The sequence below is a fragment of the Mercenaria mercenaria genome, chromosome 18 (assembly GCF_021730395.1).
Source record: "Mercenaria mercenaria strain notata chromosome 18, MADL_Memer_1, whole genome shotgun sequence".
In the NCBI taxonomy this organism is placed as follows: Eukaryota; Metazoa; Mollusca; class Bivalvia; order Venerida; family Veneridae; genus Mercenaria; species Mercenaria mercenaria.
Window position 1 is genome coordinate 51602120 of NC_069378.1, and position 21533 is coordinate 51623652.

The 21533-nt window shown below is 34.4% G+C and overlaps 1 protein-coding gene across 2 annotated transcripts; it reads left to right on the top strand.

The window, feature by feature from the left end:
- Window positions 1-865: 865 nt before the first annotated feature.
- LOC123539264 (uncharacterized) lies at window positions 866-18782 on the top strand. Of its 2 annotated transcripts, XM_045323826.2 has the most exons (8): window positions 866-961; window positions 5321-5497; window positions 6575-6603; window positions 14602-14690; window positions 15110-15178; window positions 16327-16413; window positions 17306-17509; window positions 18406-18782. In XM_045323826.2, the coding sequence occupies exons 2-8, from the start codon at window positions 5330-5332 to the stop codon at window positions 18609-18611; spliced, it is 852 nt and encodes a 283-aa protein (XP_045179761.2). In that variant the 5' UTR covers window positions 866-961; window positions 5321-5329; the 3' UTR covers window positions 18612-18782. The 2 variants fall into 2 exon arrangements, with proteins under 2 accessions (XP_045179761.2, XP_053385884.1); XM_053529909.1 differs by lacking the exon at window positions 16327-16413.
- The last annotated feature ends 2751 nt before the right edge of the window (window positions 18783-21533 follow it).

Consider the following 21533-nt stretch of genomic DNA (forward strand, 5'->3'; position numbering starts at 1 on the left):
TATGATCTATAATTATTTAGGCATATAAATCAAAGCGCGGGAAAAAACGTGCATAAACAGGAAAGACGTCATTACGTTTCAAAGACAGAGAAATATACTATCAGGAGCAAAGAGGAACTGTCAAGAAATTTTTCTTCGTTTTTTTTTTTTTTTTTTTTTTGTTTTTTTTTAGAATATAAATTGCTACATAAATCACGTAGTTCGTAGTACGTCATTAACAACACGAGAGTCATCTTACACCCCGGGATATTATTATTAAATGGAAATCATTTCATAACAGAGAAACAAGAACTTCAAGTTAATACGACATTGCAATTGAACAGATCCTTTCTAAAATATATTCTAGTGAATTGGTTAAAGGAACCCTGGTTATTGTTTACCTCCCACACACTTCAGGAAAATTTAAAAGGTGAGAGCAGATTGTCTGGAAGCCCCACGTTGCACAGTAGACCAAGTACTGTAACAGTAATCTTCATAATGTAAAGACGTCAGGGGGAAAGGGAAGTAAAACGGATAGAGGTGAGGGAATATATACATGATATTCATAATGAAACGTTCATAAAACGTTTAAATGGTCATGTTGTTTCATGTTTTAAATAAGCGAAGATGGACAGGTCAAAAACCTAATGTACGGTAAACTTAAATGAAAGTGTAAAATAAAACATTTGGAAAGGAAGTTATAAAATTCTATATCATAATGTATTAAACACTACCCTTGAAAAAAATATTGCCGTCCTGTTTTTCTTGATACATAGAGGTAGATATGTTTATTTATAAAATACATAATTGTTTTCAATTATATATGTTTTCAAAATGGCCTTTATGCAGTTCCGTAGATATATACTACGTGACTCCATAAAGGTTTGTTTGAATATCAACAAACATGACCGAGATGATATCATTTTGAACAAACGTAAATTTCAATTATATACTATCCTAAAAGTTTTATGCTTGGCATCAGGTAAGACGATTATTTCTAAATCATAGTATCATTTTAAACTGCTGGTAATAAGAATGTGCTTTAAAAAGTTTATAGATTACTAGTGCATGTATGCATTTTAATAGACGTTAGTTTTTATTTCAAAAATGAATTTATTTTATACAGACATATGACGAAAGTGTAAGAACTGAGGAGGAAACTACAAACATTTTATGTATGCATAGAATACGTTTTTTTTTCTTAGTTAGCATTTAAATATCACATTAAACAATATTTTGTGCAACGCTTTAGAAGCAAAGGCAAATTGGTTGTACAGTATTACGCTTCGGCAAGCGCATGCTCTGTGTGAATGCGAAGCGTGAAGGTTCGATGGCGAAGCGCGACATTACGAGTCGATGACGATAACACGACAGTGAAATGAAGCGCAGTAGTACAATTGTGACAGTCCGTCGTACTGTCGGGCTTTGCTATCGTACTGTCCCGCACCACCATCGTAGTGCCACTATAGGAATTTCTCGCTTAGCACTCCACCATCGAACTGTTCTGGTAACGCTATTGTGCTGTCGCGCTTTACCATCTTGGTGCCATGTTATCGCCATCGCATACTATTATATATTTACTACTGTAAAGGCACATATTTTCGTTGAGATAAAATTTAGCGAATTTGAAATCTTATGTTCGCGAGGTTTTATATTCGCGAGAATGTGAAAAATATTATCCTGCTTGTTTCAACATTTTAATGAGTAGGATTTGTTGAAAATTTATCTCTGTTTGCCTTTTTCCCCTCCCTCCCCCTAATACCCACAACAACCCTAGACTTTTGTCTATCCCTAACCTCCAACACACCTCCCCTACTTCCTCTTTTTTACATTTTGCAAACAATTGTACTTGTTGTTGGATTTTTGAAGCAACCTGTCAGCTCTGTCTATCCGTTACAGCATCTTTTTGTTGCGGACCTATTTTGTGGTCTATACTAAAAACAATGATAAATCCAATAGGGAAAGGCACGTTCCAAAACATGACCTTCCAAAACTGTAACCTAACACGCGAAAATGCACATGACGAGCACACACATAAAGTAAACACGCGAGTACAAAACGAACAAATAAAGGAACACATTTGGGCACCGCCTTGGAATGGTCAGTGGCAAAACCACCTCTGGAGTGCTTAAACCGGTGTATTGGTTGATATTGATAATATTTTTCTGATTCTTTTTTCTTTCCTTAAAAAAAAAACAATAAGAGCAAAATCATTCAGAAATTCAGAGTACTGATAACAGCTTAAGTTGTTATATTTTACATTACTTTTACTTACTCATAAAACAGTAGTTTTCGAAATTGTTAAATGTTACTTCTTCATTCTAGTAAAATTAAAGTTTTAAGAGTAGAGGTTACTACTTGCTAATGCGAAAAAGGTTTCACATCGGGTGTGTTGTTAATTTCACTTCCTGTTTCGTTTTTATGACGTAAAATACTCGAATATTTTATCTGAATATTTTATCTTTACCTGTTGACAAAACAAACAATAACACCTTGTATCTACGGGAAACTCTTAAGCGTTGGTATAAAATAGATAAAAGAATCTTACAAAACGAAACTCTTTAAAGATTGTGACAAAACAAATAAAAAGAAGCTAATATAACTTATTTGTACTTTTCGTCAATGTATCGAGGATGTTAGACATTGTGTTCATGTGAAAACCTGTAACGAGCAGCGTGGCTCGGCTATGTCACCGGACATGACTCGCAATCGTCGCCGGGATAAAAAATAGCCTAGACGCACGTAGGGAATCCAAGTAACCGAAGGCCCGACGTTCATAATATCGTGACAGATCCGACCGTAGTCGTGATGTCAAGCTTAAAAAACTAACTCATACACCCGTTAGAGACGCACACTGACTGTTATGACATAGTCTCTCCCGACGTACGTTTCAACGTAAGTCATGTCTCCACGATATCATGTGACAACATCTCAACAAAGGCTGGTTACGGTATCGCTCAGTATGACAGGGCTGATATAATTTTCATATTATGATAATTACTTTGATTAGATTTACTTGTGTCTTTGCATGAACATGTATTCAGATTCAGATAAAAGTAATCGCACAAATTGATTAAAACATCAAGAATTTAATTTTTTTCGTCTGTTATTGAGTAAACATAAGTATTTTGCTATTTTTGCAGAATAAACAGTTATATTACACGTTTAAAAAACAATAGTTACAGACAGTCAATGATAAACGAAAGGCAACGTCAGATTTATTCTCAGAAATATATTTTCCTTCTTTTTTTTCTTATATCATGTTCCTCACTCTAACCGATGATGTTACAAACTCTAAACGAAGACACAGGCAACCGTTAGTTACAGGCACTCATCGAAATAGATACCCGTACGAATCTAATATTCAGGACTATGATCATTCATTTCGAGAAACTATTTAGTCAGTAGACATAAATATGCTCCTCGTGCATCGCTGTACATTCTACGAATTATTGACAATGCCTCCCAATTGCAGGCAGTACAGAAGCTTTCTTTTCTTTCCAGATAGTTAAAATACACAATAATAAGAAAACACCACTTAAAAAACCACCACGTAAAGTTAAGTTAATCCAACAACGTGTAACCTGTCTCCAATTTTCTTGTTATTGACTCATATCTTTGCTGAATGTGGATTGGCAGGTCACCTTGACCTCGAACTTAAACCCGTGCTGCCATCCTATAGTTTAATCATGTAGTTTCTAACATTTCACTCATTTTTTTCTTTCGTATTCCATTCGCTTAAGCAAGTTAAGTATAGCCTTATATGTTAAAAACTGCGTCAGGGAGTCGACTCTTTGGCTTATTCATTCGCCATGGTAGAAATATAACGGAAAGTTTCATTACGAGTAAAAGTTTTAAGATTACTTTGCTGTTTTTGAATGCAGAGGTCTTTCTACAGGTCGCTATTTTTACTACTGTTGAGTTTAGTATAATCCATTGTTTTTTCCTAAATAAGTAAAACATACAGCCGTTTTCAAATATACTTTCAAAACATGTGTGTAATATTGATGGTTATATTCATATAAATTTTAGAGGAGCCTAGTTAGAAAAGTCCTGAACTAGTTGTGCAAGAAATATTAACCCTTGCCCTGCTGAATTTCTATAATGAACTTGTCCATCTTTCAATTTGGACAGTACCATTAACTGTTATAAGGGGTGCTTACCAAAGCGATATAGACTGAATAGCGAACAGTGCAGATCTTGACCAGACTGCACGGATCTGCAGATTGATCATGATCTACACTAGTTGCTAAGGTTAGTCAGTCGTGTCCAGTATAAGGGTTAACACATTGTTGAAGAGAATGCATTTATCTTATCATTTTAATAAATTTGAGCCGCACCATGAGAAAACCAACATTGTGCATTTGCAACCAGCATGGATCCAGACCAGCCTGCGCATCCGGGATGTCTGGTCAGGATCCATGCTGTTCGCTTTCAAAGACTATTGCAATTAGAGAAACCGTAAAGGCCTCAACAAACGATAGGTTCTAGATGTACAACACTAATTATCTCAAAGATGTACAATTTTCAAATTGTACATCTTTCACATTCAGACTGTATTCCACTCCCAGATAAATCACAGAGATTTACCTAGTAAACATAGTGCATCAGATACTGAAAAGAATGTAACCATTAATATTAAAAAATAATATTTATGTACGAAATATATTTATGTCCCATGAATTTGATTACGCATGACAAAAATGAGCCACGCCATGAGAAAACCAACATAGTGACTTTGCAACCATCATGGATCCAGACCAGCCTGTGGATCCCCGCAGTTTGGTCAGGATCAATGATGTTTGCTTTTAAAGCCTATTGCAATTAGAGAAACCGTTAGCGAACAGCACGGACCAGACTGTGCGGATGCTAGTCGGAAACGTACTATGTTGGTTTTCTCATGGCGCGGCTCAAATCATTTAACTTTTCAGTGTCATCCTTTTTCCATTATGCATTGGAAGCCATTTTATATTCAGATTTGTGTTTATTTTTTGAGCAATTCTCTCTGGAATTTCATTCTCTTGCCTCTTATCAACTAATTATTTACCAATTTGTTGCCTTTCAACGTGGGTGGTAAGGCAAAACTTACGAAATAGAATATGTCCTAATCTGTAAGTCAAGACTTAAGATTTTCGAAATCAATGAATAGCATCGTATACACGATAATATTTGGCTGTACATCTTAAATTTAATTGGTGTTGTACAACAAAAACATGTCGTCTGTTGAGTGCTTAAGTGAACGTCCTGGATCCTGACCAGACTGCCCGGACGCTCAGGCTGATCTGGATACATGCATTATGTTGGTTTTCTCATAGTGCCGCACATATGTGATATTTTACAGACGGCAAGGATGGGGAGCAGGGTGAATCCTCTAGATGCTTCTCGCCTTGAAGAACAAACGAACGGTTATGAATCAACGCAGCTACCGTATTATGGAGAAGAAACTCAACAGCAAGAACGTCCTGACATTGAACATCTTCCCGTTGGACGAACATCCATGGTTGCAATTCGGAGCGAGGTACATTCAAATTGTCTATTTGCACGGCTATGTTCATATACGTAGATAACGAAAGACACAATAACTGATTTCTAATGTAGAGCTTTTAACATTAAATAATAGTACTGACAGTTCTTGGTGTTTCTGTGACGAATGTCATCTTTAGAATAGCAAAACTCCAAATTTTGTCATATCTGCCAATATGGAGAAAGAAACTGTTGTTAACATTTATTAAAAGAAGGGCAAGACAAAAGATCGCATGCAGGCAAAACTTTTTTTATCGCAAACTGCGCTTAATTTCTCAAATACTGCATATGTTACATTACTCACACATTATTGGAAACGAGATGTACCTGGCCACTTACTCCAAAATTTGAATTTATAGTGATACAATGTATTTTATAATATACACTTATTGAAAGGCTGTTGTGTGAATGGCTTTGAATTTGGAAGCCATTCAATAAGTATTTTACTAGCTCTACATGGCATCAGAAATTAATTTTCGGAATTTCATTATTAACATTTTGTCCTGTTAGCCAAGTCAACAATTTGATTTATGAATAAAGACCGCCCGTATAGCACATAATATGGACAGGAGATTTATATAAGGGAGTCGTGCAATAAACGTTGATATTCAGGATTGGTGTATATCTGAAATTATGTCCCTTTAAAAGTATTTTGGTTTTCAAGAGCTTAAACTATCCATTCTAGAAGCTCGCCCGCTTCTCTCAGTAGGGAGAGCGCAGATCTACGGATAGCAAGGTCGTGACTTCGAGTCGCAGGCGAAGCGTATGTTTTCCTTTACGATGTAATGAACAACATTGTGTCTGCATCATTTGTCCTCCTACCCTGGTTCATGTGTTGAAGTTGGCAGTTCTTGCGGAAAACAGGTTGAATCGACTGTTTGAGTAAACTGCTCACCGTTCTGTTGAAAAAAGGGCTTTAAACTCAAATTTATTTTACAGAATAGCCTGTAGTGTGTAGGGCTTTTATTGTAAACTAGGAGATGGCATTTATGTTTGAGCAAACTTTTAATTAAAATAATCTGTTGATAGTTTAGTAATACATACTTTTATATATTAATCACTTTTGTTACAGAAACATCTGGCAGTGATTACATTGAAAAGGTTTGTATATACTTACAAAAATGCAAGTAAGCTGAACTTCAAGTCATATATATAGTAAACTAAAAGCTCTTGTGAGTAGTAGGAACAGAGTACATTATCAAAAGGGAAAGTACACAAATTCCCAAATAAATGACCAATTTCCTCAAAATTAACATGTAAATATCTACCCATTTTTTCATACATGTTGAACAAAACTTCACAAAAACAAGATGTGTTTCATGGTTTTTATTTCAAATGAACATAAAATGCATCAAATATATGCCTGTTAGGCCAGCCTAACAAATAAATACATAAATATGAAAGCTGAAGCTTGTTCAGCAAGCCAGTCACCGAGATTATGCCATTTTAAATAGCCCTTTTTATGCATATTTTAACATTGTTTTTTTGCATATTCCTCCACGTCAACATTGTTTTATGCAAAAGGTTGTTCTGCCAGTCTAGCACAAACTTGTATAGATATAATTAATGTTTATCAGTTGTTCTTGTACTTTTGCTAGGTTGACCAAGCAATGTCTAAGCTTTGATTAACAAGTTGAACACACTTAGTTTCTAAGACATTAAACTGTCTTTCATGAATTAATTGAAGGCCAGCTGAACAATTCTGAAAGTAATATGAAACATTGTGAATGAGATGATGTACTGTGTACAAGACCCAGACCCCTAGCTCTAAGGTCAAAGTCATTTTGAGGAAAGAACATTTTTCAGATTGGTATTTTTTTCTCTGGTCTGTAACTTTTTTATGCATTTGATGTATATTATTCAAATAATTTTGAATAAATATGTATATTTACAGGACACCTAAATTAATTTTCTATTTTTTCATTAATTTTGTATATGAAATTATTTTCTTTTTTTTATGTCAAGTACAATATATGTGAACCTGCTCGCTTAGCTTAATAGGGAGTGCGCCAGTCTACGTTATGGTTGTGTTGTGAGTTTGATCCTTGGGTGGGATGTATGTTCTCTGTGATCATTCATCTTCAACCTCACACTCATGTGGGGAAGTTGGTGAACAGGTTGTACTGGTACAGAATCCAGGAACACTGGTTTGGTTAATTGCCCACAATTACATAACTGAAATACTGTTGAAAAATGGTTTTAAATCCAAACACAATACATGTATTTTGAAATCAGTTTCCCACAAATTTGTAAATGAAACTATGTGATATATTTATGGTGTGTAACACCCATGAACTTGTTTGCAGTTCAGTTTCAATTCAGTATTCAAGTATTTGCTTCTTTTTCTTCCTTGGCTTGCTTTGGCTTCACACTCACTACCGAATCCAGTAGACTGTTCAATATACTTTTAATGTTCTGGGGATCATTATGTGTTGGTTTAAGGACTGCATTTAGTATTTGTTGTTTTTACGTCCGTCTTTCATGCGTCCGTTAACATTTTCTTAAAAAAATCTTCTTCGTGAAAACCACTTTGCAGAATTACACCAAACTTCATAGGAATGATCCTTGGGTGGCCCCCTTTCAAAATTGTTCAAAGGAAAATTTTTTAAAATCGTCTTGTCTTAAACCGCAAGGCATAGAGCCTTGATATTTGGAATGTGACATTATCTAATTGTCCTCTAAAAAGATTGTTCAAATTGTGTCTCTGGGGTGAAAAGAGGCCCTGTCCCACGGGATCACAAGTTTACATAGATTTGTATAGGAAAAATCTTGTCTGAAACTGCAAGACCTAGGCCTTTGTTATTTCGTATAATGCATTGCCTTGTGGTCCTCTACCAAGATTGTACAAATTATGCCACTGGGTTTAAAAGAGGCCCTGCTTCGGGGGATCTGAAGTTTTACATAGACTTTTATAGGAAAAAGCTTTAAAAATCTTCTTGCCTGAAACTGCAAGGTCTAGACTTTTAATATTTGGTTTGTTTCGTTGCCTGGTTGTTCTCTACCACAATTGTTCAAATTATGCCCCTGAGGTGAAAAGAGACCCTGTCTTGGGGCACACAAATTTAACATAGACTTATATAGGGGAAAAAATGAAATCTTCTTTCCGGAAAGTTTAAGACCTAAGTCTTCGATATTTGGTATGTAGCATTGCCTGGTGGATCGCTGGCAGGATTGTTTAAATTATGTTCCTTGAGTGAAAAGAGGGCCCCACCCTGGGGGTCAGTTATTATATGAGTTATATAGAAATAAATACCTGAAAAATTATCAGATCATATTTCCTAGACTGTTTAATTATAAATACTTGATGACCCTAAGTGATCAGGAGTCAGTTGCCCTTGACCTACTGACCTACTTAGTTTCTTGTTTTTTAAGATACAACATCGAAATTGGATGACGTGTACAGTTTCGCACACCAATCTTAAAAGTGGCTTTCAGTGTCCATAAATTTGACCTGCTGACCTACTTTCTAAAATTTTTGCATCAGTGTGCCATTTGAAACATGTAGCTCATATTACTCAGGTGAGCGATTCAGGGTCATCACGACCATCTTGTTATATGCTTAAAAATGATCAAACATGCATAATGTGCATTATTTCAAAGTGTAATTCATGCTAATTCGCATATCTGGATCCCTGTTCATGTGTCATGTATTTCATTTGTTTATTAATTACCTCTTTTTTTAACTACCTATTCGAACATTTTGGAAACTCAATTTTTCAAATCCTTTGAAAGTTTGTTGGGCTGCCCTAACTGAAAGTTATACAGAGATATGTGATATCGAACAGTCTTTCTTGTAGTTTTGTTAGGTTGGCTGGACAATTTTGAAACTCATTTTTTCAAATCATTTTAAATGTAAGTTCGGCCGCCCTAATACAAAATTGTATGGAGACATGTGATATTAAATAAACTAGTCTTTCTTGTATTTTTGTTAGGCTTGGCAACCAATTTGAAACATATTTTTTCAAATAATTTCAAAAGCCTGTTTGGCCGGCCTAACACAATGTTGTATAGAGGTATGACTGATATATAACAGTCTTTCTTGTATTTTTGTTAGGCTGGCCAAACAATTTCAAAAACATATTTTTTCAAATAATTTCAAAAATACCTTTCGGCCAGCCTAACATTATACACGTATGTGATATTGAACAGCCTCTCTTGTATTTTTTGTTAGGCTGGCCAAACAATATGATACATATCTTTTCAAATCATTTTAAAAGTCTGTTTAGCCGGCCGAACATAAAGTTGCATGGAGGCATTTGATGTTGAACAGACTCTCTTGCATTTTTGTTAGGCTGGCCGAACAATGTAGAAACTCAGTTTTTCAAACCATGTAGAAAGTTTGTTCTGCTGGTCTAACACAAATGCGTATGGAGATATGTGATATCAAATAGTCTTTCTTGTATTTTTGTTAGGCTGCCCAAACAGTTTTGAAACATTTTTTTCAAATAATTTCAATAGCCTATTCGGATGGCATACTACAATGTTATTTAGAGGTATGACTGATATTTAACAGTCTTTCTTGTATCTTTGTTAGGCTGGCCGAACAATTTTGAAACATATTTTTCAAATCATTTCAAAAGTTTGTTCGGCTGGCCTAACACAATATGTATGGTATGAAAAATGTGATATTGAAATCATTTCAGGTCTGTTAAGCCGGCCTAACACAACATGTATGGTATGAAATATTTGATATTAAAAGTCTCTCAGGTATTTTTGTTAGACTGCTAGAACAGTCTGGTACATCTCTTTTAAAATCATTTCGGAAGTCTGTTCGGCCGGCCGAACACAAAGTATGGAGTATTTGATGTTGAACAGACTCTCTTGCATTTTTGTTAGGCTGGCCGAACAATGTAGAAACTGTTTCAAACCATTTAGAAAGTTAATTGTTCTGCTGGTCTAACACAAAGATGTATGGAGATATGTAATATCAAATATACTGGTCTTGTATTTTGTTAGGCTGGCCGAACAATTTCAAAACATATTTTTGTCAAATAATTTCAAAATTAAGCCTGTTCGGCCGGTGTAACACAATGTTGTTTAGAGGTATGACTGATATTAAACTATCTTTCATGTATACATTTTTGTTAGGCTGGCCCAACCATTTTGAAGCAATTTTTTAAATAATTTCAAAAGTCTGTTCGGCCGGCCTAACATGATACTTGTATGTGGTATTGAAAGTCTCTCTTGTATTTTTGTTAGGCTGGTCGAACAATTTTGCAACATATTTTAACAAATCATTTCAAAAATTTGTTCGGCTGGCCTAACACAATATGTATGGTTTGAAATATGTTATATTGAAATCATTTCAAAAGTCTGTTCGGCCGGCCTAACACAAGTTGCATGGAGGAATTTGATGTTGAACAGTCTCTCTTGTATTTTTGTTGGTTTGAACAATGTAGAAACACAGTTTTTCAAACCATTTCGAAAGTTTGTTCGGCTGGTGTAGAATTTCGAAACATATTTTTATCCTGTTCAGCCTGCCTTACACAAAGTTGTTTAGAGTTATAACTGGTATTGAACAGTCTTCCTTGTATTTTTGTTAGGCTGGCCGAACAGTTAATCTCCTTTTTTCAGATCATTTTGAAATTTTGTAAGGCCGCCTAAATGGTCTGTATATGAATTGTTAGGCTGACCGAACGGTCTTAAATTGTTTTTCAGACTGTTCAAAATTTTGTTCGGTCAGCCTAACACGGTGTTTCTTCTGTGAAGTTCTATATCATTTATGTTTTATTAAATATTCAGCTTTCATATTTATGTATTTATTTGTTAGGCTGGCCGAACAGTTAATCTCCTTTTTTCAAATCATTTTGAAATTTTGTAAGGCCGCCTAAATGGTCTGTATATGAATTGTTAGGCTGACCGAACGGTCTTAAATTGTTTTTCAGACGGTTCAAAATTTTGTTCGGTCAGCCTAACACGGTGTTTCTTCTGTGAAGACCTATATCATTTATGTTTTATCAAATATTCAGCTTTCATATTTATGTATTTATTTGTTAGGCTGGCCTAACAGGCATATATTTGATGCAGTTTATGTTCATTTGAAATAAAAACCATGAAACACATCTTGTTTTTGTGAAGTTTTGTTCAACCTGAATGAAAATATGGGTAGATATTTACATGGTAATTTTGAGGAAATTGGTCATTTATTTGGGAATTTGTGTACTTTCCCTTTTGATGATGTACTCTGTTAAGGCATCCACTAACAAAAACCCTTTAGTGAATACATAGCTCCTTCTTTTCAATGCTTGGTGACAAGCACGGAAAGTGGCACAGCCAGGAAGAGAGGTCCACAAACACACACGGACTGAGCTTTTAACGCGTTGAAACAAAAGCTTGTTTCGCTGAAAACAAATAATACTGATGGTAAACATATTTTTGTTCTCTTTTCTGTTTGATATCTAAGATATTTCTCTAAAGTTCCTTTTCTCTGCTTTCGACTTTTCTCCAACTGTTGCGTAGACAAATTTTACTGTAAGAAATCTTTTTCCATTGCTATTATAATGATGAAGTTTGCCCCTTTTGCGGTGATATCAATTGATCAGTAGTTTGTTTTGCTTTTGTTTTTCAAAACAATGTTCCTGTTTTAATTTCCGTTTGACATATTTCGAGATAGTTCACTATTCTGGACACAGCAATTGCTGTTTATAATACCAGTAGCATATTTTAGTGATTGCTCTATCAAACGGTGTTTTTGGTGTAGGTCAAGCAGATAGAGAAATATCAGTATGGGACCAAGAAGAAAGACTAGAGCAGATCAATCCCGTTCATCTTTCGGAACTATCATGAAGTCTCTAAGCGTTTAAATGTACGAGACTGAAAATATGAAATGCTTAAAAAAGGACTGGTACATAACCTATTTTAATAAATGTATGATATGATCAATAGAAAAATGGGAAATTTAGAAAGTTTGTAACATCCGCTGAAAAGTAGCATATGTGTACTGGAGTTTGCTTAAGCCGGTGCTAGGGGGCTTGAGAGGTGTCGCACTTTCCATTACCCCTCTTAATTAGACTCAATTAAACCAAGTCTGCAATTATTATCTTTTTGGTTTCATTCTTTGCTTCCAAAGGATCTTTTTACAGATTTTATTGATATCATATAAGGTCGCAGAAAGTGTCTTTAAATAACATTCAAAATTCAAAATGTATTTTCAGTTCCGAAAGTTAACAAGTAAATTTATTTTATAGTTTATGATATGTGTATCCCCTTTGAATCAGCTTTTGGTAAATTATTGAATCTTCAGAGTGCTCACTCACTCTAGCAAATCTGTTATGTTGACAAATATATAAGAAGATATTGAACTGGGTCCGTAGAAATTTATAATGCTAATTTAAGGTATTAGATCACTAATAGAGAACCTCCCTTTTGAAGAGTATTCAGTTCCTACCATAAACCTACTTTTACTGCAATTCTTAGGGGGGGCGTAGGTTCAAGCCCTACTGGGACCATTTTTTTTTTCCTTATTTTCCTTTTTTACTAGTAAGTTTTTACTTCTTTCAAGACTTACTATTGATGTTTTGTACAAAAATGGAAAAAAGATGAATCTTATAAGCGATTTCTTGGTGTTCAAAGAGAATTTACTACTTAAACAGAAGGGGTAGAGTTACACATCTTTAAAAATATTGAGTTACGCACGGTGAAAGTTTTCTATTTTGCTTTCACTCTTAGATTATATATTGTGGAAGAAATTTAGGTAGGTTTTACGTCTTCCCTTAGGTTATTTTTAAATGGAGTAAGCAAAATTCAAAACAGAAACACATCATTCGACCTTATTTTTTCAATGTTGAAGTATGAATTCTGTCTCATTAAATCCGTTTACTTGAGGCACCATAGAAAAAATGATATTGACATTTTTATTTTGTGTTTTATAATTGTTTACCAATAGTGTGATGTTTCTTCTATTGAAATTAATGGTAAAATGAGTTCTCTGCAAACGTTTTGGATAGTGGCTATCACTTTGTCTCTACTTGAGCTTGAGGAGATACCATAAGTTATTCAAAATTTTTAAAAAACGGCACGGTAAAAGTTGTTTAAAATTTGCAAAATAGTGCAAAACACGGTTACCTTTCAGAATATACCAAGCAAAGGCCATTTTGTAAACATTACTATTAGTGACCTAATACCTTAAAGTCGTATCTCTGTTCATAGGTTTAGTAAAAATAATACATATTATCAGAATAATTCGTTGTTGCTTGTTAGTTTAAAAAAAAAAACTCGCTGATTAAATTATCACTACAGTAGAGTAAGAATGGGCCAAATAAGAGAGTGTTGAAGGGTACCTTGGGATTTTACCCAATTTTATGAGAGTTTATCAGTTTTGATTGCATTTTAGCGAGAGAAAATGGCCTCGCACCGACCAGCAAAACCTGAAACGTATATCGGAATATAGAATTTAATATTGTCTTGAATGTAACTTCTCAAATCATAATTATAGTTAAGCTTTTAAAGAAGTATCAGGGTTAATCGGGGTTGACAACCCACATGTCTTGTGGAAACCGTTCACATGGAAGTCCGGATTCGGGTGACATTTTGCCTATAATTTCCTTACTCCTATACCGATTTCCCTAAGATAACTTAGGAGTGTGTCGAAGGCCCAAAGATGAACATTTTGTGGACAAACTGCGTAGATAAAGACACACTTTCGCGGTTTGGCGAAGTGTTTGAAAAAGTTCTTAGAACTATAAACAGACGATTTGCGCAGAGGAAAGCTGCCATTTTTGCCGTCTTCGGCGCTTTTTATCTTATGAAAATCAAGTCAACTTATACAGAAGTTTTCACCGTACGAACGGTATCCAAAAGTCACGTGCAATGGTAATCCTTGAAAATAATTACAAACCTATCGTAAGTTTAATTATAATAATCAGTGATTATTCTCAGTTTTAGAAACTCCAAAATTTTATTAGTTTAATTGCGTTTCCGTGTCAGCAATAGATTGAAAATATTTTTGAAATTGTGTTTAAAAGTATAGAAGAATTGTTAGTCTAAGATACGTTGTACAACAATTAATGCACATTCATTAAATGGCGTTGTGTTACATACAGACGTTATCAAATTATACTTTCTGAATGCTAATACAGCTATGCTTATGTTTCTGTGCAGGACTTCAGCATTACTGGATAGGTTTTGCAGCACAATGATGGGTCCTATTAAAAATGGCGAAAACATGTCATACCTAGATCTTTGTAGTGGTAAGAGTTATGAGACCTTTCCTTGGCATAATGGAGTAGTTATTTTAGGACTTTACATCTGTAATTTAACCTTTAGCCTGCGATATTTTTCTAAAATGGAGTGGTCTATCACATAATTTGGGCGATAAAATTTATTATTCGAAAGGAAGTTCACTGAAAATCTACTGACTAATTAGTAAGTAAAGAAGACAATTATCTTGGGCTGCAGTGGCCGCAAAGGCAGAATCACTTGCCGCCAGCAGGCTGAAGGTTAATAAGACATAAATTAGATGACTATGAGTAGCATAATCTGTAAAAACAAATACTTTACTTAGAACACATTAAAGTAAGGACACTTAACGATAAGAAATTCATTTACATGTAATGAATAAACATTTAGTAAACAAGTTGTTAATTTGCTTTTTCTTTTATTTGTTTAGGCATAATTGGAGGCTTGAGTTTATGTCTTCGTCCTTTATGGCTTTTTGGGAGAGTGAAGATCAAGAAACGTAAATGTTTGATTTATTTACGTGTTGTTTTAGCCCTATTTGTTTAGATAATGTTTGAATTTTACGGATCATGAAGCTGTGCTGTAAGAGTTTATGAACGTTTTACTATTACAATAATTTTCAGATTGTTTAATTAAGAAAGTACAATGTATTCGAAAATCATAAGCAGTCAACCATACCACATTCCACGGGGAAATTTGGGAAAATGTACTTTAAATACACTGGCACTGAGACTGGTCGCCTTTCTATAGCACCATAAACCGTTTTAATCTCCACAAAGGTGGTTTGGCCTTTGACCGTTCCAAGGCGGTGCCCCACTGTTTTCCGTTATTTGTACGTGTTGACCTCGTATTTTTGCTGTGTATGTGTTGGTAGTGTGCACATCCCGTTGCGAGATTCGTTTTGGGGGCTTGAACACGACATTTCCTGTTTGATATTTATCCTTCTTTTTTATTGGGGGAGTGGGGGTTAGGGCCGTGAGATAAAGAGCTAATCTTAATAGCGTGAAAACATTCTGTATAGACCACGTAATTCTTGTTAACACGCCTAGTTTTTATTCATACCATAGTTTTTTTCTGAAATAAAGTCTACAATAATAATTTTGTAAAATGTCTGCATATTATTGCCGGTATGATGTAAGAAATACTTTCAAGAATGTTGTCAACATATTTCAGTCAGAGTGATTCAATCACTAATGAAAAAAAACTGTAAAAATATTCTTACGTTTTCAGTTTTATGAAATACATGTAAATCATTTTAAAAGATACCTGCGCTAAGCAGAAATATTGTATTAACCCTTACCTGTTAAATTTCTAAAATGTTCTGGTCCATTATTCAATTTGGGCAATACCATTTATTATTCGGAAGGGTGTTCACTGAATATTTACTGACAGAATAGCGATCATTGCTCACCATGGTCAGACTGCACGGATATGCAGGCTGATCTTTGTCTGCACTGGTCGCAAAGACAGAATCACTTGCCGCCAGCAAGCTAAGGGTTAAATGTTCATAATATCAGAGTTACTCGTACTTTTGTATAATAAAAATATGATATCTTCTTAAAACGTTTATATTTTGTTTTGAATTTATGTTAAAAGCAAAATATACATTACTAATGATATAAAACATGATTTGTTTTTATACCGCAGAGGGAAAGTGGGAAAGGCGTTTGTGGTGGTTGAGAGCGTTGTATTTCCTCTTCATAGCGTTACTATGCCTTGGACGATTTATTGCAGGCAAGAATACCTAAAATACTAATATGCGTTTATGTGATTTCATAAAACCTTACTAAATAAGAAATACATGTAGTAATGCTTGTTGTTCATAAAATGTATAGTCAGAGATGTTTCAAGGGCGAACAACTTATTTTTAGCCGAGTCCGCAGCAGGTTACCTTCTCAACTTCTAAGTAGAATCTGCTGGAGACAGTATCTATTTACCCTTTACCTTGCTATTTTTTTTAAATGGATTGGTCCATTATTCAGTTTGGGCAGTACCATTTGTAACTCAGAAGGGTGTTCACTGAAAATTTACTGACTGAATAGCGAACAGTGCAGACCATGATCAGCCTGCACGGACATGAAGGTTTAACGTCGCACTGACACAATTAAAGGTCATATGGTGACTTTCTAGCTTTGATGGCGGAGGAAAACCCCCAGGTGCCCCCCGTGCATTAAATTATCACGAGCAGGGACCTAAGTAGAACCATCGACCTTCTGTAAGCCAGCTGGATGGCTTCCTCACACGAAGAATTCCCACATCGATGAAAGGCAAGAGATTTGAAGCCAGCGACCTAAACCACTCGGCCGCGGAGACGTAATGTATTTTATTAAACCGTCAGTGAGAATTTAAGCCCGTGGATCGAACTCACAACCCCGCTCTCTCAATTGAGGTATTCGGTGGGGCTTTATACAGAACTACCTGTATTTTTAACACTTGAAATATTTTTCTGACGTTAATGATAAACAAACAGGACACGTGATGAAACATTATTAAACTAACATCATCAACTGTCAGAAAATCTGCATTGGAAGTGTATAAATCTCTTTGTCTGACGCTTTCATTCGAAAATTAAATTTGACGTTTTTTACTTATACAAAGACCTTTATTTCTTTTTTATCACACGCAGGAGGAATTTATCAATCAGCCATGTGTTACCATGATAGATGGGTAGCATACTATCTTCTAACTATGGCCACGGTGGATACATGCCGTCTCATGTTTATTGGACTGACATGGAAGAAGAAACGTCTTCTGAAACTAGCTACAAATAGTTACGTCCATATATATCTTCTTGCCGATTATGTATTTACATTTACCTGGATATATGTAGGTAAATCAATTGTTTTCTTACTTCATTCAAAGCTGTTTCCTCGTTGTAGGAGCGATTTATTTAAAAGGAGAAGAAAGACACGATCTCTAGTATATACACACGTTTTACAGTAACCATTACATTTTTGTAGTTATTAAAAATTAAACGATTAGAATCGACTCAAGTTTTCTATACAGTAGCTTACGACCTTGACAAATAAATGATTTATACCTTGTTTTTTTTTCTGTTCTTCTTTTTTTGCTGCAAACTATGTGACACAACGAGAATATTATCCATTTAACATACCAACATACCAAGTTATACTTTATCGTTTGCATTTGTGTATGCGTTGAGATAATAGATATTGAATTTTGAAAAATTACTTAGATACATTTTCTGTGAAAAATAAATCCATATATGATTCATTTAGGGATGTCTGAGTCGGGACGTTTTTGGTAATTTTACGTCTGTCTGTACGTATGAAAAATTTATGTTACATATGATAGATCCACAAAGTGTGTTTATTTTGGTTTTCTCAATACTTTCCATTATGACAATTTAGGCATGACTGTTTAACTAGAAAACAGATAAAAACATTAACATGCTAAAAAGTTGTTTTGTTTTTCTTTGTCCTGCTGAAATTTGCGAACTGTTTAAAAGTAATAGTCTAATTTGTATCTATCTAAAACCAAACATTAGTATCGCAGAGATATATCATATTTATCAGTGTGCCTGTCACAGATTTGCAATATCTACTATCCTGCTTCGTCAACATGCAGGTGGCAATAACTTTGAAAGACGCACTGCCTCAAACGCACCCTTTAAAATGATTTTGTAAAAAAAAGTCATCCGATACTAACGAAATACTTTAACTAAATGATAATCATTTATCATTTCTATTTCTATCTTATTTTTAGCGGAACGTACGGCGCCAGCTTTCACAAAGAGATATTCAGTGTGTACCGACAACCCCGACGGAATATCGTCGTATTATCGTTTCTCAGCGGTATCTATGGGACACGATTTTCTTTCAATGATAGTGTATTCGAGTATATCACTAAAGCTTTTGTTTATTTTCATTTGCGGCAGTGTGTGTGACTGCTGTCAAAGTTTGAAACAGTAAAACTCAAACCAACAGTAACAATTAGTTTGAAAGCAAATATGACAGAAAATTTTACTTAAAAACCGTCACATTTTATTGAACAATTTTAATGTCAGAGCAAATAAAAGCGTTCCTGTTTCTACATACTTCTGTTTCTGTCTTCAAAATATTAATAAAAAATTTACACCATAAGCAGATTTTCCTGTTATATATTAACTCTTATACCCTACTAATATCTTAAAACACACTGGTCCATCATTCAGTTCGACTTAATATTCAAAGGGGTGTTGAACAAATAGAACTTTAAAGGTACTGAATCTCTTGTAGTTTTGGTATGAATAATTTTATCTAATGGTTTACAATATCCTATCTTAGGGTTCGAAAGTTGTTATTTTACATTTTTTAAAGGGGTAAAGTCACTAATGGTCAAAATTTGCCCAATCTCAGAAACAGATAAATTACACACATGTGATAGAGCAATATATATTCTGTTCAAATACCTGACTCATTTCTAGTCGAAAGGCATCATAATGGTTGCTATAGCAACAATGCTAAATACCTTAAAATCCGTTTTCACTGCAAAATTGGCATTTAATAATGTGTTACTAAACAACAAACAATGCTGTTATATACATTATCAACACAACAATGATGAATTGCAAGTTGCTTCGATTTCCATCCTATCTTAGGCTATGTTGCTATGGTAACCATGCATATTTGAGACAAAACATTGTTTTAGTACTCAATATGACAACAGTAGATGATCTATACAAAATTAAGCAGACTATAACTCGTAAAGAAATAATTATCAGAATAATTTGTAAAATAGCAGACAGTCAAATAATTTGATGTTGTCATGGTAACAACAATGTCAATATCATTGAATATTTCATTTAGAGCTAAATTACACGTTTTTCTCGATCCTGGAACCTTCAGTACGTGAAGCGAGCGCTCTACCACTGAGCCACATGGACTACCAACAAGTTACACGTGTAAAACTAATATATATTTCTAATTGGCCTCACCTATAGTAGAGATGGTATCTTAAATTTCAAATTGCACCTGATATTAATTTCTGTTGAAAACTTAATACCGGAGTACCTCATTTATATTATGGTTTAACTTTTATACTTCATTTTTCATGCTGAAAGGCAATATTTACTCCGAAAAAAATGATCCTACTTGGAAAAACGAAGCCAGTGACAGATAACTCTTCTAGGACTATTTAGCTATGTGAACAAAGTATGCATAGATTCGGATGTGTTTCCCACAAATATAGTTTACTTCAAGATCTATGAATAATCATTCAAACAAAAAAGTTGAGCATTATCTTTTATTTTTAAACAAAATTATTCAAAGACAATTAATTTTATTCATTACCGCCTATAATTTACAGGTATTGTATGATCACAGGAAAGAAAACATTTTTCGTGAGAAAAAATATAAATAGACTATAAAAATTTTACGACATCGAATCCCTCAACATTTTACAAAATTCGTTTGCCAAGAATAATCAAGGCCTCAAAATGTATGAGTTAAAAACAGAGCGATATAAAAATGTATATTCTAGCTGATGGTCACACCAAAACCATACCAAAAACTGTGCAGAAAGAAGTTATTTCACTTTTTATGACACGCACCTTGTGTTTACAAATGTACCTAATTTGCATATTGACCGAGGCGTGCGGAATCGCATTTACCTTGCGGAATCTACCGTTACAGAAACTTTTGTTAATATAATGCAGACGTTCTTTAGTATAAATAAAATGGTTGTGTTAGTTAAAAAGAAATAACAATCACCTTTCTTTAGCTAATCCATCAAAATAACGAAGCCGGTTTCGCTGTCAACAGTTCCCGTGTTTACTGTACGGTGATATGTTAAAATATTGCAAGCGTGAGATAAGCGATATGCGCTTCAGTTTTGCACCTGATTTGTTGTTGTTGTCGTTGAATATGTAGCCTTAGGTACCATCTCTACCTATAGCAGTCCTCTGTCATTTCCGACGGAAAAACAATTTGTGTGCGTTTTATGTGGTGTTCGTTATTGGGGTATACATTTTATGACATATTGTAAAATATTTTTCGGCGACGCCGTCTAAATTAGTTTTCGTTACCTATGCCACGTGACTTCAGTTTGCAAATCAAACTACTTGATAACGCATTATAGATCACTTATCAAAATGGAAGATTTATGCAACATTCTGCCTGATTGGACGAGAGTGTCAATTTTTTTCACTCTGTTGATTGTGCTATGTTGAGTGAAATGTAGACAAAGCGTTTATCCTAAAAGACGCTGTTCACAGTTTTAAAGCTAACTTTGGCTCAGTATATTTAGCAAGAATATTGATATATCTCAAAATGATAAGTAAGTGTAATAAATATGATAAATAGTATCGTCTGCAAATATTGAACTCAGCTGAAATCTGTTTTATTATATATATGCTATATAATGACTGAATCTCATTACACTGAAATGAAGGTAAGCTGCATACAGTTTATCTATGTGATATGACTACGGTTAAACTTTGCTTATGAAGCAGACATATTGAAATAATTACAATTGTATGTTTTGCTTGACCTTCACGTCATTGTCCAAAGATTCATGAATAGCGAATATGCATTTGTTAAAGCGGGATCAGCTGGCCTATTTTAGAAATAAATAAAAACAATAAATAAAAAAAATCCTTTAATTGATTTATTCTCACGTATTCTAATCAAACTTGATTTGTAGCATCTTTATTAGGCCCGCAGCAAACTTTGTTCAACTGGGACATCTAACCCCTTTTAGGGACTGCTAGAGCTAAAACTATAATTGCCTTTATACAGCGTCTCATGAACAGCTTGGTGGATCTTTGTCATACTTGGTTTGGAGCATCATTAGTTTATACATAATTTATTTTAGGTCGATTTTGAAGGAAGTTCTACAACTTATATTAATCACTC

Bases quoted from the DNA above. Each gene is read 5' to 3' on its own strand.
- LOC123539264 (XM_045323826.2), top strand. From the start codon at position 5,330: ATGGGGAGCAGGGTGAATCCTCTAGATGCTTCTCGCCTTGAAGAACAA. The intron at 6,604-14,601 runs GTTTGTATATAC...GTTTCTGTGCAG, and splicing joins GCAGTGATTACATTGAAAAG to GACTTCAGCATTACTGGATA. The intron at 16,414-17,305 runs GCAAGAATACCT...TATCACACGCAG, and splicing joins CCTTGGACGATTTATTGCAG to GAGGAATTTATCAATCAGCC.